This window comes from Rissa tridactyla, chromosome 2 (assembly GCF_028500815.1).
Source record: "Rissa tridactyla isolate bRisTri1 chromosome 2, bRisTri1.patW.cur.20221130, whole genome shotgun sequence".
In the NCBI taxonomy this organism is placed as follows: domain Eukaryota; kingdom Metazoa; phylum Chordata; class Aves; order Charadriiformes; family Laridae; genus Rissa; species Rissa tridactyla.
This window is the reverse complement of record NC_071467.1, coordinates 53,621,474-53,647,515: the sequence shown is the minus strand read 5'-3', so window position 1 is coordinate 53,647,515 and position 26,042 is coordinate 53,621,474. Positions and strand designations below refer to the sequence as shown.

The 26,042-nt window shown below is 36.3% G+C and overlaps 1 protein-coding gene across 2 annotated transcripts in view; it reads right to left on the bottom strand.

The window, feature by feature from the left end:
• Positions 1-26,042, bottom strand: part of SMCHD1 (structural maintenance of chromosomes flexible hinge domain containing 1) — an 85,370-nt gene that overhangs the window by 33,323 nt on the left and 26,005 nt on the right. For both annotated transcript variants that reach the window (XM_054192680.1, XM_054192681.1), the window contains 20 exons: positions 24,001-24,094; positions 23,532-23,742; positions 22,577-22,694; positions 22,297-22,480; positions 21,615-21,812; positions 21,366-21,479; positions 20,818-20,924; positions 20,452-20,534; positions 20,186-20,299; positions 14,934-15,011; positions 14,732-14,851; positions 12,495-12,639; positions 12,167-12,263; positions 8,909-8,981; positions 6,948-7,087; positions 5,782-5,916; positions 4,705-4,932; positions 3,837-3,985; positions 1,797-1,885; positions 550-668 (listed from right to left, as the gene is read on the bottom strand). In XM_054192680.1, coding sequence (XP_054048655.1) covers positions 550-668; positions 1,797-1,885; positions 3,837-3,985; positions 4,705-4,932; positions 5,782-5,916; positions 6,948-7,087; positions 8,909-8,981; positions 12,167-12,263; positions 12,495-12,639; positions 14,732-14,851; positions 14,934-15,011; positions 20,186-20,299; positions 20,452-20,534; positions 20,818-20,924; positions 21,366-21,479; positions 21,615-21,812; positions 22,297-22,480; positions 22,577-22,694; positions 23,532-23,742; positions 24,001-24,094 — 2,596 coding nt within the window. The remainder of the gene's footprint in view (positions 1-549; positions 669-1,796; positions 1,886-3,836; positions 3,986-4,704; positions 4,933-5,781; positions 5,917-6,947; positions 7,088-8,908; positions 8,982-12,166; positions 12,264-12,494; positions 12,640-14,731; positions 14,852-14,933; positions 15,012-20,185; positions 20,300-20,451; positions 20,535-20,817; positions 20,925-21,365; positions 21,480-21,614; positions 21,813-22,296; positions 22,481-22,576; positions 22,695-23,531; positions 23,743-24,000; positions 24,095-26,042) is intronic.

Below are 26,042 nucleotides of genomic sequence, written 5' to 3'. Positions count from 1 at the left end.
TATTGTGTGAGAAGTGATCAATTTCAAACTCAAGCATTTCTCAGCAACCTGTTTTTCAATGTATAAAAGTTACATACAACTTATTTTAAAAGCTACAGAATGCATTTTAAATTTAACTATGGCAGACAATATCAGTAGACTGTTCTACAAGGTTCTTCAAAAGATCATAAAATCAACTGTACCACCATAAATAAAAACAGAAGAAAACATATAAAGCAATGGACTAGAAACAAAGCAAACCTGACTCAAGAATGAAGTGAACTGGCCCACAAATTGTATAGCTGCAGCAGTGATAAAGTTTTTAACAGATGCTCCTGTATTCCTTAAAACAGGATCATATGATCTTACCCTTTAAGTCTCTATCTTAAACATAGAATTGTCTAGGTTGGAAGGGACCCTTAAGATCGAGTCCAACCATCAACCTAACGCTGCCAAAACCAACAGTTTGACTAGCTTTACACAGTTTTGGTTCAATTCTGTGTGACACAATTGAGACAATTACCACACAAAGGCCACAGAGAAATAAACTGTATGACATCTCATAAATACCTGCCAAGTTATTTTCAAATTTGATTTGTCAAGTCCAGGCCCAGAAATTCCAAGGGAATTTACACATGCAGATGTCACTGTCTGAATCTGATTTCCATACTGATCTGTAATCACTACATCTGTTAAAAAAGATGATGAGGATTAAAATGATTATTAAGATGATTACCTCAGCAGCTGCTTTAATGAAACATTATACAACATACGGAATATAAATGTATAAAACATACACACAGTATAGAGAAATATCACTGAACCACAGAATGGCTGAGGTTGGAAGGGACGTCCGGAGGTCACCTGAACCAACACTCCTGCGCAAATGGGGCCACCTAGAGCTGGTAGCCCAGGACCATGTTCACATGGCTTTTGAGTATCTCCAAGCACAGAGACTCCGCAACCTCCCTGGGCAACCTGTGCCAGTGCTCGGTCACCCTCACAGTGAAAAAGCATTTCCTGATGTTCAGAGGGAATCTCCTGTCTTTCAGGTTGTGCCCATTGCCTCTGGTCCTGCCACTGGGAAGAGCCTGGCTCCATCTTCTTTACACCCTCTCTTCGAGCATTTATACACATTGATAAGATACTCCCATCTTGTGGGTATCAAAAGGGTATAAAAAAAATGTATCTATAAAATCATATCATATACTTGTGCTTCCCACTTTTTTTGAATAAAAAGATTATTTCTTGCTATAAAGTTAAAACAACAAAAAATCTTAAAATTGAAAGCTGTTTTTCAACCTGTTAGTTTGTCCTACGTGCTTTTCTTCGCTCACACAGAAGCTTTTAATGTCCCAAAATACTTTAAGAATTTTTAATTTCTTACCATGTCATACAGCAACTACATATAGAAACTGAAGGAGAATGAGAAGAGTGATCCCTAACATGCCTTCCTTTTAGGTTAAAGTTAACCTTAAAATGTTCCGCTTTGAAGTCTATGCCTTTGAAATAGTCTGAATGCTGTTATGGCCTGTAAGATCTCAGAATACACTAAACAAAAATTTACAAACAATTTGAACTCAGTGTGATGAATGTCCCAACGTACAAACTAAGAGGCAAATTTTATCGAAGAGTAACTCCGGAATTGTAAAACGGCAATTACAGAAGCCTGATCATCTTTCCATGAATGAGAATGTAAAATTAAAATAGTTGAAGACAATTCACTCTTGATGACATCTGTATACATAACAGGCTAATAAACTGCAAAGAAAAAGAAATGTATCTTACAAGAAATTGAAGAATATACAAATACTCACCAATTTCACCTTGTAGTTCTTCACCAATCTGCAGTGTGTTGGGTCCTTTCAATTTACATTTAATGTGCTTGGGTTCATCAGGACGTGGCCTAAGTCAACATATGAAAACTGACTTAAATAATTTTCATGAAGGTAATAACTTATAACATAATAGCAGGCATGATAAAGCATACAGCAGTTATCACTCATTCGCAATGAATTCTTTTAAAATTTTATTTTATCCTTGCACACCTTTAGACGATCAAGCCCAATGTGCACACAAGTTACATAGTAGCTTTCACCTCAATCTTATCAGGGGGAGCATATCAGACACTGCTTACATAACAAACCACAGCAATGTTATGGGATTCTACCTTATCTATAATAACTTGCCTACCAGTATTTTACCATAGATGAGATCATTAGCCAGCTAAAGCAAAATTAAAGTTTGGAGTATTTTAAATCTTGAAAAAAAATTTCCTCAAAATCTCTTAAGCCAAAGTAACATACAATTGTCTACATATTAAAATATATTTATTACTGTAAAACCGATTATAATATCGACATTAATCCTGATATACACAAAGGTATCAGTCTCCCTTGCTACAAAAATATTTGCTGACTTCTTAAGGACCTGAATACAACTAACATAGCTTAAAATTTTTAGTAATACAGTTTTTCCTTAAAAGCAAATAGAGCACATTACAAAAATGGTGGTGAAGACGAACAACCACAAAAAAAGAAAAATCAGATTTCCATTTCCTCTTTTGCTAAGTCATTTTGCTTCTTTGAGCAGAAGTCATCAACCTAAACTGTGACTAACACTACTTACTTAAAAATACATTCTGGGATGCTTTTAAACACTCTCAGCCTTTCCTTCCATTTACTTGATGAAGGTTAACATGTGTTATGTGCTGCTTCCCCAAATACTTAAGAATTATCTGACGTGTAAGTTACTTAAGAGTTATCCAACACAAAGTTTTTTACTCCCCTTGCGTGTTCGAAGCTAAAAATTATGTTGAGATTTTTAAAAATCCTATTAGAACGACCTCCAGCTAATTTTTATGACAACTACAAAAGAATAACCCCTGAATAGAAGTTCCCTGATCTGAGACTGCTTTTCAATGGCAAGCAAAGATATACTAAAAATATTCAATATATCAATCCACTGTTCTACTTCCTTTCAAGAAGAGAGGTATTAATTCAGTACACTTTTCTGCTCTTCTTAAAACACAAACTACTACTTAACTGAAAATTTTTCTGTCTCTGACAGAGCTGCATCATGGATAGCTTTTTACAAGCATTATGCTCCCAGTGTTCTAAAGAAACTTTTTGCTTGGTCATGTAATCTTTTTTTTCCACTGCATATCTGTGAAATGTCAAATTGCTGCAAATTTATCCCTGGCATCAGTGTGCCGTGAACTAGTTACTTAATTTTAACCTATTAAGAACACATGAAATACACTAAAGCCATTTCGAATCAGATTCGTCTTAACAAACTTTATGAAGATACAGTAAGCAGAGCTAAGTGCATAGACTCACTAGGAGTGACAAGCAGGCAATTCTAAAGTTCAATTTACAGCCTGTCACTTTTGACTAGAGATCCCAGATACAGGCATCCAGCATTTGGCTAGATAAATACTGTCTTTATCTCCAAAGTAATACCCTCTGTAAGGGTAACAATTAACTTCACAGTGATATTTCTCTTCGGTAAGCAGTGACCTGACTCTTCAGTAAAACTAATTATTCTATAAGATAATGTTTACTGAAAGTTTTCAAAAATAGCAGTAAACTTCTTCAGTGTATGTATACTTACAAAAGTGATTATAGGGCTGGATACAAACAGATCTCGATGGAGTCTTTCACATAGGTAATGTTCTCATCTGTAAACAATTTGCATAAAAACCCCCACCCCCCCCCCCAAATCTACATTCCCCTGTTAATTTGCCAACTGCTTTCATTATTTCATCTTCTGTGGAAAGATTTTTTTTAACCCCAAGTACAATCTACAGTCTTTTGCTAACAACATAATTCATAAAAAAGTATTTCAAATGAACAAACCTGACTGTGAACGCACTCTCCAAAGACACATGGTCATCAAGATAAGTAATTAGACAGTAACGTACATCTTTTACCGATGTTGGTACTTTGACATCAGGTAATAATCCCTGAATCAAATGTTCTTTGTTAATTTTAGGTGTCCAGTTAACCTATAATTAAAATTTCTTAAATTAATCAAAAGCTAAATTATTAATGACTTGCTACATAATACATCTGTGGTGATTCCAAATATGCTGAAGTAACATACAGGCGATAGAACCTTTCAATGGAAAGCCTGTGCATTTCCCAACAGTAACCAATGCTATCTTCCCAAATACAGAAAATTACTCTAAAAAAAAAAACCAACCCTAAACAAAACAAAACATACATTAGTGTTTCCCTCACTTATCTTGAAATAGGAAAGATCTGATTCTGAAAAACCTCACCAAAAAAAGTGCCACATATTCGGTGAAGCTCTACCTTTGTATTAGGCTCCACATGTGTACACAGACAGGGGGATTTGTAAGCAAACCTTCATGAAGGAAGATGCCTATTCAAGGTTCCTGAATGTCAGGAAAACCCCAGACCTGAAGAATCATAACTATGTTGGAATTATTTTATGATGTTTAGGAGAAGCACTGGAAATTACTAATCTGCTTTACATAATCCTACCCTGAAGCATTATTTAACATTTCATGAAGTGTTTTTATCTCATGAAGGACACAATTTTCATAAAACGATTTTTAAAAATTTATTAAGCAGAGAGTTCCCATTTTTAATAATACAGTCTTGAGGAATATTATTTTGTAGTCTGACATCTATGGATTTTAGAGAATCAGTATTTTCTATCTCCCCCATATTATGTTGCTCCTTACTCAAAAGTACTTGCCTTGATTTTTTCTGCCAAAGCTGGAGTTATGTGTATCTCCCTTTCTCCTTCATCATACATCTGAAATATAAGGTTGTGCATGACATCGCCAGCAAGCCAGTTAATTTCATCCTGATGTTTAATTTGAATAGCTTTTTGTCCGTCCATACTTAAGATCTGTAGTCTTGCAACATGACTGCTAGGAAGAAGTTTAATGATCTTTTCCACTGCTGGCACATCTTTACAACTCTATACATGGGAAGAAAAAGATACATAATTAAGATATTAAATATACACATATGCATAAACATCACTGTGCCATAAATAAATGGCACTACTCTGGATTACCAAGTGTGATCAGGTGTCCAAACATGAAATCAGCTTGACTTGTCAAGAATAAGCCAGAATACTCAGAACTTTTAATAGATACTAGAATTGATGCTAGCTATTTAGAAAACATTTTCTGTTCCGAAAGTACTGTTACACAATTTACAAAATACTTCTTAAGAGTGGCCATAAGTATCCTTTCATTTTGCCTTATTCGTATTCGTTTACACATTTTTCAGGGTAAAACACCACAGGTTTTTTCTCCAGCTGTGTGGCTCGCCTGACTTCAAGAGAACTGCGATGTTCAACAGCATTTAAAAAATTCAAACTTCAAGAGCTTTAAGACTGAAATGCTACAAAAAGCTATTGATTTGTAACTTTGGGGAAAAAAAAATAATCCTTCTTCACTGAAGTTTTGGGAACATGTTGCCATAGCTATTCTGGCTCTAAATGTTTATGCAGTGAAGGCAATTTGTCAGGAGGATCCACGGAGTAAAAAGGGAATAAAAATCCCAGAAATAATGCATACTTCTGAAACACTTCAAGGATTTCAGAAACAGAGAGTAAGAGGTAAAGAAAGAATGGAAAAAACTCTTAGCCTTTTTATGGTTTCCCAGCGAGGAAAATGGGCAGCCACCTGATTATCAGGCTTATGGTAACTAAAAAGCAACTTTTGGGGGGTTGATTCATGAAAGACTTCAGTACAATAGCAAGACAGTATAATAAACTTTTCAATCTTTTGTTCATCCAGACATCCCAATCAATACTTACAAGTATTTCAATCCTTGCTTTCAGCATCTGATCTTTCTTGATATTCTGTACATGTATAACCGGACCAGTTAAAATGTTTGTTCCTGCATTACTGCAGTCCACAGAATACACAGGAAGGTTTGAAGCACCTAAAAACTATTTAAAATGTAAAATTAAACTTCAAGTTTCTTTTACAGAACTACTAGGATTGTTCCATAAATGATTATTTGTACAAGTCCGTATATATATATATAAGATTATTTACAGATAAATTTGATAGATTTCAGTTTTCCAGAAGCCTGCAAGATCAACACCTATATTTTTTCGCAGGTGATAAGAGATGTGTGGGAGAAAGGAAGAAGTTACAGAAGTAATATTTACTATCTATTCAACTGGTTTGTATTAACACATAAACGCCAGTCTCTTTTGCCATTATGGCAATAAATTCAATTAAGTTGTTAAATAAACCCCTTTTCATTAATTCTCTAAAAATTACACATCAAACAGAATTTAAATATCAAATTCAACATGTCATGATACTACCGCAGACCCAGTCTACAGGCAGATAGTATAGGCACATAAAGTGTAAATGGAATGAAGACTATTTTGCAGCAGGAAAGACACTTTTACTTGTTTACCTGTTCTTGCTGGAAGACTGATTTCTCTAGAATTGGAAAAGTCACTTTCTTGAGTTAAAAAGAAACTAGGTTCGACAGGGCCTAGTTTGTTTTTTACTTCTAAAAGCCACAGTAACACCTGCATTCTCTTCTGAAGTTAGATAAGTACTTATGAAAACAGTCTTATCTAATATTATTTTAGGCAGTAAACTTGCATTTTTGCCTGTAAAAAAATTTATCAAACCTAAGTTGCATGAAGTTTTTTTCCTGAACAAATTTTATCATTGTATATGGTAAATATGACCTAAAATAACTTAAAATTGTAGCTATACATCCTCACATAATTTTCTCTTCCATGTCTAAGGCCGGGTTCCTCTGATTCTTAAACTTACTGAATGACTCATAATAGATGAGGCAAGAAAGGCGCTGTTGTGGCTACCAAGCTACAGAAACTTCAAAAGCATTATTAAAGCTAATAGATTTTATTTAGATGCCAAAATAGGGTCTTTTCCTAGCCCTTTAAAAAGCAAGCATCAAAATCCTTATGGCAGGTAATAAAATGCAGTTTACCTTACAATGAACTACCAACTTTGGCTGTGCTGTTATATTTCCCGATTCATCCAGCACTTCAACCTGAAAGGGGAAAGCTGTTCCGTTTTCAATCCTTAGCACTTCAGAATCTGGTTTTACTTTCAATTGACGAGGAGGGCCTGTAAAAATATACAATTGTGGAACAGTGGTTATATTTCAGGTAACTTGTGAGACACTGGATTTCAGTTTTTGCTATCTCAAAAAGTTTTAAAGCCAAGCTACCAAGCTCTTTGTGGTAACAAACCATTTAGACCAATTCTTGTTGATGCCAACAAGTTCTTGACTCCTGTCCTTCAACACATACCACTTGCCAATCTTCTGCATGAATTCACTAAGGAACAGTTAGACAAACATGATGAACTTCAGCATATACAAGGTCTAAACACATGATATAGTGCTATTTACACACTATATAGATTCACATTCATCAAAAAGAAACTTGGAGCTTTCTCCTGACATGTTAAAACCAAAGATGTTAATGTTGAGATATCTGATCAATCACGATGTGCAGCAGTTTAATTACCAAAGCCAGCACAGCTACAACTTGCAGGCAAAGAAAAGCAAAAGAAAATTTTGTTGGCATAACTTGGATAGTATAGTGAAGCTATTCGAGTAAGTCTACCCCTTGGAACATATAATTATTTTATCAGTATTACAAAAGAGAAGGAAGTAGTACATTACTATTAAAAGACAAGTTCTGAAGGAACAAAGGTGGCCATTTTTCAGAAACATTCTTTATGCATCATTCCTTAAAACTTCCATTTCAAAATCACTGGCTGAAGAACAAGAAAGAGCTTTTATTCACTTCTTCCTCAAAACACAGCTTTAAAAGCTAAGGATAAGTCCAAAGAGAAGAAAGAAAGAGGTACTGAAGCATCTCTACATTGCCAAAAGCAAAAGATTCTAGTGAAGGATGAAGCTGCCTTCAGTCCAAGGTAAATAACTAATACAGAATACAATCTGCCTCGATTGTTCCACTCCATTTTCTACATGAAGCCTTAACTCCTCAAAAAATAAAGAATAACGGAATAAACTGTGCACTGTTGGCCTAACAAATCTTGAAGTACACAATCTCTCTGCAAAATGAGATGGGAAAGCCTGAAGTCTGGTAATCAGTCTTCAAACTATACCTTATCTTCCAAATCCAGAAAAACAGAGGTAACAAGGAATAAAAGGTGTCACATAAGGGAATCCTCAACACCAAGATATTAATAAAACATAAAATTCTGGTAAGGGCAGTGGAATTACAGATTTATATATTCCTCTCGTGCATTATGATAAAGTCAACATGTAACACTGAAAGTTTCAGACACACTCCCAACTGCTAAAGCATCCCCCCCTTTGCTGGGGTAAGAAACTGAATGAGCACTTGTTCATTCACGAGATGTTTTCTACAGGGAGAAAAGGTCTATGCAGATTAGTATAGGTTAAAGGGCTTAATGCTGGAAAAAATGAAGAAGATAAGAAATTCATTCATACAATGGTGCTACGTTAGAAAAAGATTTAAAAAAATTAAAAACACTTCCCTGGAAGTGTTCAAAGCCAGGCTGGATGGGGCTTCGAGCAACCTGGTCTAGTGGTAGGTCTCCCTGCCCAAGGCAGGGGGATTGGAACCAGATGATCTTTAAGGTCCCTTCCAACTCTAACCATTCAATGATTCTATATTGATAAAAGAGAAGTGAAAAAAAATAGTCTCAAGTAAGCAGACAAATTCCAGCTGCTAAAACAATGGACAAGATTGGGCTGTGAGTCTGATGTTATTCCTGCCAAGAATGACATGCTTTTAGCTTGATTTAGTTTCAGTCATCATTTGGATGGGCTAGAATATTCTTTTTTATGCCTCACTAAATGTTTCACCTTCTTGGGAAAAGAAGCTTTTAATTAATAAGTGTTAGAATAAAGTTCAACAAAAATTCACTAAATATTTTAAGGATACTTACCAGGCTGTAATCTTATTTTAAAGATTTGTGTGTCTTCTTTCAAACCAGGAAGAGTAACCTTCAGATTGAAGTTCTAATGAAACGAATATTTTAAATATTAACCTTAGGTTAAATATTAACCTAACAAAACCAGGTCATACATTATCTCACATAGTCATGTCAATTCATAGATATGTAAATTTCAGGAGTCTATCCAAATTTTCTTGCACTGCTATATAAATCAAGATTATTTTTCTTGTATTAAGATCTGTCTTTTTCATGTTATTATTCCCAGAGATGTTCCATCCAGGATTTGCATGTTAAACTACATGGTTCTGAAATCATTAAAAGCAGCTATGATAACTTCTGGTTTTCTGCTTAGAGGCTGTCTAAGTGGGGAAAAAAACCCTGTATCAGTTAAAAAAAAAGTAGTTTTAAAAAAAAGGTCTGCAAGTTCTGCAGTCCTTAGCTAATTGCCTGAGGCAAGGCACCACAATTACTATCTTTGAATACGGCCATAAGAAAAACAAGTGCTGTAGAATTTTCACATTAAAATCAGAGAATGAAGCAGACTAATCAATAATTCTAAAAACTCCTACTTTAAAACCTAGTTGCACTGTAGATACGTGCATTTCATATTTTATATATTTGATATTTGAGAATATTTAGTTACAATCCATGAATTGCCATTTTTACACATTCAGAAACACTGCCTCTGGAAAGGTTTAATTTCATAATCCTGTTTTATGCCCTTCCCATGCCTGACAGGGTATGTGCAACATCAAAACCTGGTAGATTGGATGAAAACAATCAGACAATTCTTTTGGTTTGCTGGGTAAGGGAAGCAGAAAGTGCAATGAGGCCTGGGCAGGTGCATCGCATCTGCAGCCACATCAAACAAGTTCCCCGGCTGATGGCAGGCCACACAGAGGCATGAAAACTCTCCAGCTCTGACCAGCCAGCCAACCATATGGTCTGCCTGCGAGCCAAGCAGCACTTATCAGCTGGCGCTCCATTAAACCAAACGGCAAATCACAAGAAAAGGGAGAGGCAAAATATATTAATGTTACATGTTGGGGGACTGGGCAGGGGGAAAGAAGGGGAAAAATAAGGTAGGAAATAAAAACATAGGAAACGGATATAGCTGATAGCCTACGTTTAATGTTAATAAGTTAATAAGTTTAATGTTAATAAGTATAATAATAAATCAATCTTTGTATTCACGCACAAGACACTCCTCCCTTCTTTTGGTTTCAATGCCTTCTCTGCAATACTCATTTTTTACTTCATACTGTCTTCTTAATACTGCCTCTAATTAATCAGTTTACATCTTCAACCTCATTCCTTTTAATCTTTCAACATCCGTGTCCTCTAGGAAAGTTCCCTTACCCTTCACGATCCCTTTATCTACTTTATAGTTTCAAGTCTGCTTCTATGTATACTGCAGTACTTTAAAATGAAAATAAGAATAAAGAAATATTATTTTCCTTTTTTAAACTCCCTTCTTCAGTCTTCTCCTGACTGTATTCAAAATCCTATAAGAAAGCAGTCGTGTTGGTATTGCTCACACACTTGTCTTAAAATTTTCTCTTTGCTTCCACCCACAATCAAAACATACTTCTTTTAATCTTGACTGATTTGGGGGTGGAATTAAATCAATGACTAGAGAAGTAAATAAAGTCTGCCTTCTCTTTCTTCTCTATCAGTGCTTCCTTCACTGGTGACTGCGATATTCTCTATTTCAATCAAGTTTCTCTTCTCCATTTGGCATGACTATTCCTTCAACATATTTTTCCTTACTCCTTTCTCTGAAAAACATTAACTTTAATTTTTTCCATCCTCTCCATTTTTTTTCTTGTTGTTCTCTCATTCAATTTCTCCTTCTAAATTTTTTGCAGAATCCTATTACTACCTGTTTCTCTGAGATATTTTTGCTGTTCTACTACCATTTCAAAATCAACTTTTAAGGTGCTGAAAATTTCTCCTGTGTTCTCTGCTTCTTATTTTAAATTAAGCACTGAAAATTACACCCTATTTACATTTTAAAATTATCTGTTGTTTTTACTCTGTTGTCCCGCCACCCTGCTTTTTGCCATTATTTTCCATTACCACCTTAAACAGTCCTTTTTACGTACAAATTAGACCCGCTACTTTCAGTGCCAGTTCCTGTATTGTCTCTGAGATTTTATGGAATTAAGCAACATGAGAAAATAACACCCCTTCTTTTCTATTATTATGGTATGGTATTATTTCTGTACTGCACGTTCCTTAAATGACTCTTGGTCTTGCCCCTCACCAAACTTATGTCTTGCCACAGCCTGGCACTTTTGCTCCTACACACTTTATTTCCCATAATCCACCTCTATCTTCTGTCATTATTCTTGCCCTTCACCTTAAATTCTCAGCTTTACCTACAAAACTTATTGCATTCAATACCCTCCAGTTTTCAATAAGCAAGGTATATGCTCCCTCTTCTCTGTACACACCTTTCCACCAGCAACTTTATTTGCTTCTTTCTGAGCTACAGTATAATGAGTTACAGCTTTGTCTTTACTATGCTAGACTGCAAGACTAAGTGAAAGGATTAGGACCTCGTTAGAATACTGTGTAAATAGGCCATATACATAATTTTAAAATTACTTTTTAAAATATTCAAATCTATATTTATCATAAGCATTGAGATCTGTTTTATGAAAGAAATCTTTTTAGCGTGTAACATATGTTTTTGTTTTTATAGTAAATTAGCAGCTTGATTAGATGCTGAGAATTCATCAGTGAGAGGTTCGATTTGAATGACATATATTTGCTACAGGAGTGGAAAAAGCAATTTGGAAACGTCTAGAGAAGGTCGAGTAGTTACCATGCATATTAACTGTTACTACTCATCATCTCAACTACAATAATGAAAGATTTCATGGCTCCCTATGCTATTTCAGTGCAAAAGTCACCAGGATGATTTGGCTTAAACCGATTTCAGCACTGGTTTAAACTAAGACAACTGATTCAGCATGCTAGGTACACTCTACCACACACCCATGTCTTGCTCAGCCCCAGCTCCAGCCTCATCAGCTAACAGACTGCAGCTGCGGGGAAGACAAACTGCTCCAGGTAGAGCTGTAAGAGATCATCTGAAAATATCCCAAGGAACACCTGTAGTCATTACTGTAGACCAGACTTACGTAACACTATGTGATAATCTATTCTACACAAAAATTAGTTGCTCTGTGGTTTTGTCTTTTTAAAAAATATGTTACTTCAAGTTTAAATTCATTAGCTTACCTTGCCCTGGCAACTATTTATAGAGCCTTTAGCAGTGACACCCTTGATGATGCACTTTGTTCCTGCAGTTACTTCTCCATACTGCAATGTCAATCCACTAGAAAAATACATAGAAAACAAAACAGAATCAATTTAAAAATAAACACAGTGTTCTAATATACAAGATACATTCAGATATTCTTACGGAAATTAAAGCAAAATGCCAGTTAATTTATGCGAAAAGTATCACCCAGAGAAAACCCAAAGAATTACTATATTAATGTCACATGAAGAAAGGACAAAAAAAGTAAAAAAATAAAACAAAATAAAAATGAGATAGTTGAATTACCTAGCTTCAAGGATTGGTTTAATGCCAGCTGTCAACTGTGTTGCATGACCAAATTCATCCTGTAATTCCAAAGGAATATTAAAAGGTACTCCAATTCGAAAAGGAAGATCCAAAAGACCCACTGAAAATTTCTCTGGTTTGCCCTCTAGGAGAAAAGAATAATACATTTTTAGAAGGAATTATGTGTGTTCATTGGCTTTTTCTTAATTAAGGCTGCAATTAAGTCAAATTGTTTTCAGCCTCAAAGAAAACAGGTTGTTCAAAATACTATTATAATGAAAATCATTGATCCTCTTTTTTTTAACTTACACTAACAAAAACAATAGTTAAAACATAATAGCAGAATAACAGGACAGCCAAAACTTCCAAAGTACTTAGAACATTGATACAGCACCTGAAAGTGGACTAGTTCCTTGTTGACAGCTTTTCTTAAACTTTTAATTGCTTTAATTCTTTTAAAATTAAATCATTTGTGCAGCAAACCATTTTTGTTCTACAACTATCCCAAATCTGAGAGATAAAGATGAGTAATGATAAGTATTTGAAAAAGAAATCCGAGTGCATCCCTCCTGTGAAATCTGTCCCTGTTAGACTGCCTCCAATTGGGCACTAAAAAATAAGACCAAACAGAGCAGTAAAAATGGGAGCTTGTAAATCAGAGTAACGTTGTTTGGAATCAAACAGTCTTGGCCAAGCGGCCTTTGAAAAAAGTAGTAATACAGTGCTGAGCTAAACGGTAGATAAACATCCTATCAAATTATTATGGACTCAAATTAACACCTACTTTCACTACCTACAGGTCTCATTATCACAAAGCTGCTTTTGCAGAAGAGATGTGAAAATCATAGGGGGAAGGAAAGTGTTACCTTGTATTAGTCAAAATTATTTTAATGGTTACAACAACAAAAAGATACCAACCTTTCGGCATTTACAATTTTATTTCTAAGTGAATGACAACTGTAAAAATGATTTGACAACATAACTGTAAAAGAACTTCTGCACTATCAAAGTGAATAACCACCAAAGAACATGTCTGAGTTAAAAATCTGTCCCCATTTCCATCTTCTCTATACTACTTCTTTTGTGTTTTTTGTTCTTATGTTGAGTTTTGCCAGGACCTCCTTGTTCATCCATGCAGGCCTCCTGGCATTTTTGCATTACTTCCTGTTCATCGGGACGGAGCAGACTTGAGCTTGGAGAAAGTCATCTGTGAATATTAACCAGCTTTCTTGAGCCCCCTTTCCGTCCAGGGTGTTATCCCATGGAACTCCACCAGGAAGATCCCCCAAGAGGGACATGGACAGGTTTGAGAGGTGGGCCCATGCAAACCTCATGAAGTCCAACAAGGCCAAGTGCAACATCCTGCACATGGGTCGCGGCAATCCCAAACACAAATACAGGTTGGGTGGAGAATGGCTTGAGAGCAGCCTTAAGGGGAAGGATATGGGGGTGCTGGGGGACAAGAAGCTCAACATGAGCAGGCAATGCGTGCTTGCAGCCCAGAAAGCCAACCGCATCCTGGGCTGCATCAAAAGAAGTGTGGCCAGCAGGTTGAGGGAGGTGATTCACTCCGCTCTGGTGAGACCCCACCTGGAGTACTGTGTCCAGCTCTGGAATCCCCAGCACAAGAAGGACAAGGGCCTGTTGGAACAGGTCCAGCAGAGGGCCACGAAGATGATCAGAGGGCTGGAGCATATCATGAGAGATGATATGAGGTCAGGCTGAGAGAGTTGGGGCTGTTCAGCCTGGAGAAGAGAAGGCTCCGAGGAGACCTTATAGCAGCCTTCCAGTACTTGAAGGGGGCGTAAAGGAAAGATGGGGAGGGACTCTCTATCAGGGAGTGTAGTGACAGGACAAGGAGTCACAGTTTTAAACTGAAAGAGGGGAAATTTAGATTAGACATTAGAAAGAAATTCTTTACTGTGAGGGTGGTGAGACACTGGAACAGGTTGCCCAGGGAAGCTGCGGATGCCCCATCCCTGGAAGTGTTCAAGACCAGGCTGGATGGGGCTTTGAGCAGCCTGGTCTAGTGGGAGGTGTCCCTGCCCATGGCAGGGGGGTTGGAACTAGATGATCTTTAAGGTCCCTTCTAATCCAAACCATTTTATGATTCTATGAAATGCCACTTTTCAGTGCTGAAAATTACCTCTCAACTAAAACATGAATAATTTGGATATACAATGAATCAAATAGAAATACTAAAAGTAAAATAAAAGTGGCATGACTGGAATTCTTACCTATAATAGTAAATTTAAATATTTTAGATGGCAGAGGCCTTCCTGCGTAAGTGTCTGCATTACTTTCATTCAATACTACTTGCAGTTTCAAAGTGTAGTTCCCAAGTTTCTGAAGATTTTCTAAACAGAAATAAAAATAAAATTAGAAAGTAAAAAAAGTAAGATTATAAACAAACTGAAAACATTGCATATGTGAACTTACCCATTTTTTTAAACCAGTACGGCCATTTGCCTCCATGCTGACTAATATGAGAAATTATTTCTTTATTCCCAGTAGGTGCTGAAAAACAAACAATTAGCTACATGTATTTAGATTTTACACCATAATTCTTCATTTTTTCAAGGATTACTATAATTCATTATTAAGTATTACTATTACTTCTAATAAATATAAACACGGCTTCACAATTAATCATGATCACAGCCAATAAAAATGAATTCTCTACCTAATCCCATTTTAATTAAAAATTGCTAGCCTCAGACACATTAAACTGAAAGCAGCAGGGTTAAAGTTGAATTTTATCAGCTCTTTGGTTATATGTTCCCTGTTAAGTCTGAACAGTCGTAGGCTGCGCACTACACGCTGGCAACTGATCAACTTGACAAAAAACCATAACAAATTAGCTTAAATGGGAGCAACGGTAAAAATGTGCAGTTGACTGAATGTATAATCAAGGAGAAAAGAACAGTCCTTTTTTGCTCCAAATTATTGTACCTGTCTTTAAAACTACTTCTGCAGCATTAAGACACATCCCAAAACAGAACACAACGAAACTTCGAAGCAATTTTTCAGTCACTGATTCTATAACCTAAGTACAGGAATAACATTCATTGCCTGAAACTTCAAGAGGCATTAATATATTTTTTTTCAAAATATAACTTAGAATAAATACAGAATGGGACTGCAGTAAGACTATACAGAATAAAAAGAAATGCAGTAAAAAACCCCAAAAATGTACATTGTCCTATAGCTAAGTACAACTGTTTCATATCCTGTTCTTGCACCAAATTGCATACATAAGATAAAATAACAGCTGTCAATTTTCTTAGGTGTATTTCTTTGAATGAGTAATTCTGGAAGAATTTTGTTATTAAAATAGATTTTGATGGTGTTTTGTGCTAAAATCCAATTCAGTTTTCTATATTGAGGTTTTTTTCTGCCTTTGGTAGTTACTAACACTGAGAAAACGGAACTTGTCCAGTGAGTGCAGTTTTCCTATTGCGGTGTCAGCTGCCACCAAGTTAAACTGAAAGTCTCTCTGTATTGTGCAAGATGCACACTTGGAAGATGAACACCTTTCTTCTTGTATTGCCCCAATATAGATAGATAGATATCCAAGGTGGAAATTTATCTATAGGAAGTGAAGGAAGTTAATACTTCTGTGCATAGCAATACACAAAAGAGAACAATAAAACAAATGGGATCTTGGAAGAGAACAAACGAGAAAACTCCCGCTTTTACAGGCAAGGTTGTTACGTTCTCTTCTGAAAGAGGAGACAATCTCAACAGTAGTTCTGAGCAAGAAAATTATCAGGTATGTCCAATGCTGTTGTGACCTCTGTAATGAAAAAATATCCTGATGTTTTATTTGAATAACAGACTAAATTATTACAGTGTAGCCACATGCAAAGATTTAGAACCTTTTTGGGAATTTCTCCATTTTTCCCTTTGGTAGAAGAAAAGCCCTGCAAACACTTTGTATTAATTGTGATTACTGAACTCTCCTCTGTTGTTTTGCTAGAAAGCACCATTAGTGCACCATTAGTGCTTCCATTCCTAACCACCATGTTCTTTTCTTGACACTTCCAAACATATTTATGAACATTACCAGTATCCCTACAACCACTGAGATATGGAAGGCTGCACTTGGTACCACAAACAGCACAAGAAATTAAGTTTTCATAGACACGGTAGGATTTTGCAAAAAATACAAACTTCAGTCTAAATTATTTAAATTTGGTTATAGAGAACAGATATCTAAATGTCCCAGCTATGGTATAGTATAAATCCATGGAGGGTACAGACAGAGGAAAAAATGCCTGTCTTCTTGTTTCAAATGACATATTAATAGCCAATAGCCATATCCTTCCTGAGCTGGGAGAATTCAATGGTGCGTGTGAGAGAGACAGATGGATCTGAACAGCAACTCCTACTGTGGTTTACAGAAGGGAAATGCCAGGATAATTGCTCGGTCAGAAGAACTGTCTACTAAGTTCTAAAATAAATACTTTAGTGACAAAAACAGTTTGCTGAACAGCTCAAAAACCTGAAAAGACACCTCATTATTGCCACAGAACCTACGTGAGTATTTTAACAGAGGTACCTGCAATTTAATTGAGTAATCAGGAGTGATGTAAAAATATTCTTCTGAGATGGAAATACTTATTTTTCAGACTCACCTTAGACAAGAACCACCCAGGCATGACTTTGAAAAAAAACTTTCCCAGAACTGATATCCCAACCATCTTGCCAGCCCTTGCTTCCCTTGTTCAAACCTTGGACAAGGTGCTCCTGCCATGGCCCAGACAAGAAGTTTCCCACAGCCTCGTTCTCCTGCTATCCCACCCTTTCCTTTGCCAGCTCTTTTTATCCCCACCGGACCCCTCGACTTCATCATTCTCTCAACCCAAATTTTGCCCTGAACCTTGTATAAGGCTCCCCAGTAACAGACCAGATAAGAAGTTTCTCATAGCTCAACCCTCTTGGCAGTCCACAGTACATTTTGCCAGGTATTCCACTCTTCAAAAAGAGAAGACAAACTTTTTGTACATTATAAGAAGTTTGCTGTTGGCCTTCATAAGGGTGTAACCACTTCAGTACAAATGAGAGCTTTATATAAGAAAGACTAGGGGTTTGAGTTTGACAGGTATGCCATGCCCAAACTGTCACTTACAGGACTTACTCAGTGTTCTGGTGCAGAACAGGGAGAATTACACTGGTGACTCCTAAATTGACTAGAGACAAATGTTAACATAGGAGGGCTGTAAAAACAGTTATAAATACAAATTTCCATCAATGAATCAAAGTGTTCAGGAGACGTGAAAGTCTGAAGATACTTTTCAGTGACTGGAGGTAAAGGGAAAACTTAAGTTTTATTTCTGCTAGCAACAACGCTGACAAAACACAACAACAGAAACACTGTGCCTCTTTCAAGTTTATACATCCTGAAGTCAGGATGGTCTACCTTGGTTAATGTTGCAAAACACTGATTTGTCACCCAGGCTGTTGGCAAATATAATCTGATAATCTGTATTATGTGAACACGTTTTTTCAATTCCAACCTCTTTATGCCCCAGTACACTCATTACCTTGGACAACGGACATGCACAGCAGACAGCTGCCACGCAACAGGTGCCATTACAAGTCACATAACGGACAACCAGGGGATGAGGCCTAGTCAGCACGCGTTTATGAAAGGCAGGTCCTGCCTGATGAACCTGATCTCCTTCTGTGACAAGATGAGCAGATTATTGGATAAGGGAAAGGCTGTGGATATTGTCTGCCTAGACTTTCGAAAAGCATTTGACACTGTCCCCCACAGAATTCTCATGGAAAAACTGGCTGCACATGGCCTGGATGAGCATATGGGCTGCTGGATCAAGCACTGGCTGGATGGGTGGTCCCAAAGAGTGGTGGTCAATGGAGTTAAATCCAGCTGGCAGCCAGTCACAAGTGGTATTCCCCAGGGTTCTGTGTTGGGGCCATTTCTGTTAACATCTCTATTGATGACCTTGATAAGGACATAGTGTATCATCAGTAAGTTCGCAGATGACACCCAGTTAAGCGGGAGTGTTGATCTGCATGAGGACAGGGAGGCTCTACAGAGAGACTTGGATAGACTGGACCGATGGGCCAATGCTAATGGTATGGTATGAGCTTCAACAAGGCCAAGTGCCAGGTCCTGCACTTGGGCCACAACAACCCCATGCATTGCTACAGGCTTGGGGAAGTGTGGCTGGAAGAGCTGCCTGGCAGAAAAGGACCTGGGGGTTCTAATTGACAAGCAGCTGAACATGAGCCAGCAGTGTGCCCAGGGGGCCAAGAGGGCCAATGGCATCCTGGCTTGTATTAGAAATAGTGTGACCAGCAGAAGTAGGGAGGTGATTGTCCCCCTGTACTCAGCACTGGTGAGGCCACACCTTGAGTATTGTGTCCAGTTCTGGGCACCTCAATACGAGAGAGATATCGAGGTGCTGGAGCGAGTGCAGAGGAGGGCAACGAAGCTGGTGAAGGGCCTGGAGAATAAATCTTATGAGGAGCGATTGAAGGAGCTGGGACTGTTTAGTTTGAGGAAGAGGAGGCTGAGGGGAGACCTCATCACTCTCTACAACTACTTGAAAGGACATTGTGGAGAGGTTGGTGCTGGTCTCTTCTCACAGGTAATTAGCGATAGAACACGAGGGAATGGCTTCAAGATGCAACAGGGTAGGTTTAGGCTGGACATTAGGAAAAAATTCTTCACAGAAAGAGTGGTCAGACACTGGAATAGGCTGCCCAGGGAGGTGGTGGAATCACCATCCCTGGATGTGTTTAAGACTCGTTTAGATGTGGTGTTAAGGGATATGGTGTAAGGGAGAACTTTGTAGAGTAGGGCTGATGGTTGGACTCAATGATCCCGAAGGGTCTTTTCCAACCTGAATGATTCTATGATTAAAACATCATCTGTAATCTTATGACATGTATACTAAACTGAAGCTAAGATACTTCCAATGTGGTTTCCTCTGACATATATCACTTCAGTAAATCCAGTGCTTGAGAAATGTTTTTACAACTCTTATCAGCTAAAGGAATAGGATTTTCCTGTTGTATATGCAGAGAAACAAGGCAAACAAAACTAAGTTTCAATTAATTTCAGATATGTTTTGACATGTGCAGGATTAGAGTTTTCAGAAAATTTAGTGTTCTAATTCTGTGTTGAACATACAACTGAATAATTTCAGTTGCCTTGGAAAGAATGTAATTCTTCAACATGTGCAATGTAAGAATATCAAGTAAAGCACCCATAAATGGAAACCACAAAACAGTAACACAGAAGAAACTTCATTTTTAAAAATCTGAAGTGACTTTACATCAGCTACTAAACAAGTCTGGTCCCTACTTTTATGCAGCTCACATGAATTGCTATATTAATTACAGAAACGTTATCCATTTTAAGCATCCATGTTCTTACACATATTAAGTAAACACCCTGGAACTGACAGGGCCTCCTTACATGTGACGGAAGATGTAATTATAATATAGCATTAAGACATGAAACATTTGGCATTGAAGAAATTGTCATTTCAGGAAATGCAGCTTTGCATTACTACATGCTCTGATGGGACACTGTCCCTAAAATTAACAGCTACATCCATCTAACAAACTCCAATATGCATTATATGTATACACACAAAGAAATACAGTATACATTTTTAAAATAATAAAGACTCGGTTAAATATACTGAAATACTTACAATGTAAAATAACCTTGAGTTCAACAAGAAGTTTCTTTGAACCTCCGTGGCTTGTACCTGGAAGTTTTTGCATTGCTTCTCCTTTTTTATTCAAAATTTCTATTCTTAACGCTCCTGTATTTAAAAGGAAAAGTGATGGACTTTTAAAATAGGCTGTGTATTATAAGTGATTGGATATTTCTGTATGTTTGGTTTTTTTAACAAAAGTGCATAAAGTATTTTTAAATCGACATTTTACTTTTTAGTATTTGGAAGAAAAAATATACCTATTGGTGTACCAGCAAATCTCGTTTCATTTGGTAATAACTCATCTCCTTCAGGCCACGTTACCGATAATTTGTCAGGAAGTCTAGTGAAAAAGAAAGAATGAACAGTTTTACTGTGAGTTAAAAACCAGGGTGATTTATCTTAAATAGAATATACATGAAGCTCTTTTTTTGGAAAAAAAAAAAACAAAAACAAAACCAAAACAACCCCAAACTAATTCTCCTTGGTTTAGAATTTTTTTTTCCCCTACATTGACTGCTTTTCCACTTGGAAATAAAACTGAACTTTTTTTTTTTTCCTGAAGAAATACTAAAACTGTTATGAGGAACTCCACAAGTAAATACTTACTACAATTTAGTGCTTACCTTGCCATTTCATCCTCTATGTATTTTTTAACAGCTTTTTCAGACACTGTTCTGTCAAGTTTTGAGATTGGAATAACTTTCATTTCACCATACAACGCCTGAGGTTCCTGAAAAACAATTGAGTGCAGTTATAAACAGCCAGATTATAATATGTGAGAGAAGAAATGCCTCTCTATTATGGGACTAGACAAGTGGACACAGACACAATGCAATATGCTAACAAATGCTACCTGGTGACACCACAAGACACTATTCTAAAATTTGCTGAAATCACAATGTTAAGAATGGATGCACAACACACTACTGATACCAAGTATGATACTTTATTTCATATGCAAAATTTGGTAAATCAGATCATTGATCATGAATAATAATTGTAATATATTCACATTAAAACTAACGTAACTAAGCAGTTTGATTATTTCTAGATTGCTGAATCTCAAAAAATACCATATTTTCAACAAGTCATTTAAATAAGTCTGACCCAGGATTATGTTTAAAGATTCCATAAGCATAGTAGGTGTGTGAATCCTTTATATTTGTCTTACCAAAGCAATTTGAACCTCTCCTCCTGTGGCAAATATATCCCCATCGTGGTCTCCATACAAAAAAAATTTCTCAATACTTCCATAGAATATTGGAAGAGTCTTAACAGTTTTCACCTGCAAAGAGAAGACAACAATTAATGTCAATACATTACTTCTGCATCAAATGTATAGTATTTGGTTTTTAGAGTTCAAATGCTCTATTACAAAACAAACAAACCAAGCCCCAACATCAGCGGGCAACTAACTTACCAGCTGGCCAGTTTTGTATGTTTTCCCATCCCACTCTATTGCAGCATACGTTGCCCAAGGGCTCTGCATTCTTTTGGATGGTAAATCAGTACGTGTAGTTATTCCTTTAAAGACTGTGAATTTTATCTGTTTGTCATATTTTTCATGACAGTCTTTGAGCCACAAAGCAAATTCTCTGTCAATTTTCATTCGCTGCTCCTATAAAAAGATTACAAAACAAATACATACTCTTAACGTATTACAAAATTTAAATCTGACAATTTCAGGAGCATGAACAATTATAAGAGTACAGCAATACTGTACTCAAAAAAATAAATGGATTCTTCAGCTTGGAAGCGCTACTTCAGGCCAGAGCAAGTGTTTCCCCCAGCACCCATATTCCTCTGTGAAGAGGACCTTTCCACAAAAACTGTCATATAACAACTAGATAAAGTCATTGTTTAAGAAAATAAAAGGAACAAGACTAATTCTTATTTTTTCAGATCTAAAGAGTCAGCTTTACTACTCACTAAAACTGAGAGAAATGTCTGCTACAACTTCCTGCAGAAGTGTCCAATGTGAAAGTTCTTCTGAAACCAGGCAATATTCAGTGATGCGAACAATCGACGAGCGAGTAAAGTTTTCTACATCATACGCATTGAACTTTGCCACGAAGAAATACTTAATAGGATAAAATTATTACCTGTCCATTGAAGATTCTTGTGAACAGAGTATTCTTATCTTTCAACTTCAGCTCCAGATCCATGAAAGTGAGTTTGTTTGTGCTGACCTGGAACTTATCATTGGTAAATAATGCACCAGAAATTCTGTTGTAGCATTCAATTGGTGCCAATCCTCTCTTCTTTGGAGGAGCGCACCAGTCAAAACTTAAAAAAAAAAAGCAGAGAGACATTAAAATCATTTTTTATAATGAGATTATAGAAACAGACTGGTTACACCGTAGAAACAGATTACCAACTTACTCTTCCACAGTTGTGTATGGTATTAACCTTCCATTCCAAAAACATTCAAAAATAGGCCGTTTTCCTCTGGCCCCCTTTTCCACTATAAAGCAGTCGTCATCATCATCATCGTTTAGTTCTTGATTAAAAAGAAGACAGTCTCCATGAATAAATTTCTTTTAAAAACTACTATAATATCAAAAACCAGAGCAGTCTAAATTCAGGATAATCTATACTTATTAAGTTAGGCACAGTAGCAGTATACATGATATCAAGCTAGGTATATACAATATTAGGAAATATTTTTTTCTGTTTGAGAAATACTGAGCAGAAAAACCTAAACGAAGCTAAGAAAAAATTTTAAACAGAGATTGAATAATATTAGTGAGTCTGCAAACTTCAAGTTTGAATAAATATTACTTTTTCGTCTTAGTTTCAACTGATGTTCTTCTAATACCTTAAAATCTTGTCACAATTAAACTCAAGATTCGTTTTATCAAAAAAAATCACCAACACAAATGATTTTAAAACCCTAGCATCTGAGAACTCATGAAGACTGGATAAAACAAATTTTACATTAAGGACTTAGACTACATGTTGTTCTCTGTTGTATTCCCTATGTTAGAATCTCTTGAATCAAACTGCTGGTATTTAATTTCTTTCTCAGAGCAAAGATGTAACAGTCAGGAAAGTGGAAATGTTTCAATCAGACTGCATTCCCTAAGAGTTTATAGTTTGAAATCAGATGGCGTTAATGTCAAAGATCAGGTTTACGTGAATGAGTTACCACAACAGCCAATATGTTCACAGGATTTGTTCATCCAAAAGGATGTGAACTTTTCTGTTCCACCACAACCCAAATTAGATAGTAATTTACACTTCAATTTAAATTGTTCTGGTTTCTATTTCATTAAAACATTTAGAGTAGTAGGATTGTCTATAATAGGACTGATAAGCAGCAAAACATTTCACTCACTTGATGGAAAACATGGATCATCAGGGTATGTTTCTTTATCATACAGGAAGGGATGATATCGGATGATGCCTTCCACTATACCTTCTCCTTCAACATGTGCCTTAAACTCAAAACTATCCGCTGCAGTATTTATATACAATGTCTGCATGTCATCTTTGATCTCCCTAAGATTGACAATCTTTGGTACTTTTCCTTTTTCAAACATTGAAATCTGGGAAAAAATAACACAAGTTGATTTTCCTTAGACCAAAAAACCCTCCAGTAATTAACATTTGTGATATACATCTTGTTAGCAAAATGCATTCGTTCCTATGCTGCAATAATAAATAGTATTACTTTTAAAAAATTAAATCACATATATATCTTAAAATGCTACTGTAGTTCAAAATCCATGATTAAAGAGAAACAGTCACAATATGAAATAAGTTGCCATCAAAGAATTTTGACTAATAAATATAAAACCTCCTACCTCGATGTCAATGTTGTTGAAAGGGCTTACATCTTTTGTTACAGCATTAGTTTCATTTCCTTTTGGTCCATGGATGTAATAGTGATAGATATGTCTGAAATACATTTTAAATGAATAATAAATCTCAGGAAGTGAAATTAACAAATTGCACATTATAATTTTCAAAAATCTAAATAAACTCATATTTTTATTAAAATATAACCGGTTCATTGCATTGTTATAAATCAACTCCATGTCAACATGTATATCTGGCACAGAAGATTTACTAAAGGGAGTGAATGACTCCTTTTCACTCCTTTCAACTCTCATCTCCTTCATGCACAATCATATTAGGATCAATTTTTTGATAAAATAATTGTAATATACTTATGTATTATTACAAATTGGAAAATAATACGTAAGTGAAAAAAATTATGATTGTTACATGGTTACAGACCCTTTACATCAAACTGCAAACTAGTAAGACTACTGTAATTTGTTCTGTGCTCTGGAGATTAAAAAGAAGTAGAGCCCAAAAAGCTTTCCACACATTGTTTCTGATACCAGTTTTGTATTGATCATCTAACAGTAAAAGAAACATTTAACAAACAATCACTATTCTTATTTACAAAAAAGTAAAGATACCTCATTTGAATATAGGCAGCAGTCATGTATGCGATCCACTTACTAGAATTTTTTTTTTAAGTATTATTTTCTAATGGTATTTATGCTCATTTAAGAAACCCCCAAAAATTCACACCATCAGACAGATTAATTATTTTCATAGAAATATGAAGTTTGATAAAACCGAGGAACTTAATTCCATTTCACTTCAACTTTTTAGCAATCTAGCCAATTCTTCCAACTTCAAAGATTGAGTCCTTAAGCCTCAAGTTGGTTGGTTGCAGAAAAATGAGATAATACAAGTCAGTGGGACTGAATGCGTGAAGGAAGTTAAATGCACCTGCAAGTAGAAATCTTGGTTCCCAGACAAAAGCTCCTCATGGTCTCATTGCTCAGGACTTCAGAGCAGACTGGTATGTCCAAACTACTTAGCATTTTGTCTGCATTTCTTCCAGACTTCAAAAGATGCTCTCATGGCCTTAAGACATAATTATTTTGGGAGTTCATGTTCTGTCCCTCCACTTCAAAGCATCCAAAACAATATGAGGGCTGCGCTGCCGTCCATTAAAGCAGAATGAAACTGGTATCATGCACGTATGGCAAAAGACATGGCAGAAGGGTATGCGGAAGTTTTTGAGGGGGAACAGGCCATTTCAGCTAAAACTGTGATGTAGGATTGTGTAGCACTGGGAAGCTAAATCTGATTGGTTTTACTGTAATAGCTACAGGGCATATACTTGAATAATTGCATCTGGGTTTCATCTCAAATGGAGGCAGTTCTTTCACTTCAAGAGATCGCTGGAATGAACTAACACACACACGTAAGTGTGGGTGTTCACAAGAAGAGCACCTAGAAGCTAACAAGGGACCCAAGTTGTTTGTCACTGTAGATGTACCCCTACATTTTCATGAGGTTAAAAAGGGTTTCAGACACAATCTCTTACATGCAACACTGAATGCTGTTTCATATAATAAGGTATTATCTAATCCTCATATTAATCCTCATTTTATCTATTATTATCAGATTACGGGTAACACAAAAATAAATTTATAGCTTGAAAATCAGGTCCTATGGTTTGCCAGATTTCAAAAGTAGGCTGTGACTTCATAGTTCAGTTTACATTCACAAATAGAACCATCATCTTAACAGATAAGCCCACACGATTCACAGGTATCATAGACATCCATATCTCCAGGCTCTGCAGGCCCACTGATGACACTACTCTAGTACTGAGTTGACAGTATCTTGTATCATTCTACATCTTAAACTGGGATGGAGCAACAGCCTCTTTTTTATTGTTGTTGTTTAAAAAGACCCCAAACAACCCACCCCAAAAACAAAAGCAAAAAACCCAATCTGTAAATACAAATCTAGATATCAAGGTCAGGAGCACAGCTGTGAGAAGAGTAACGTACCAAGTTATTAATAATTAGATATC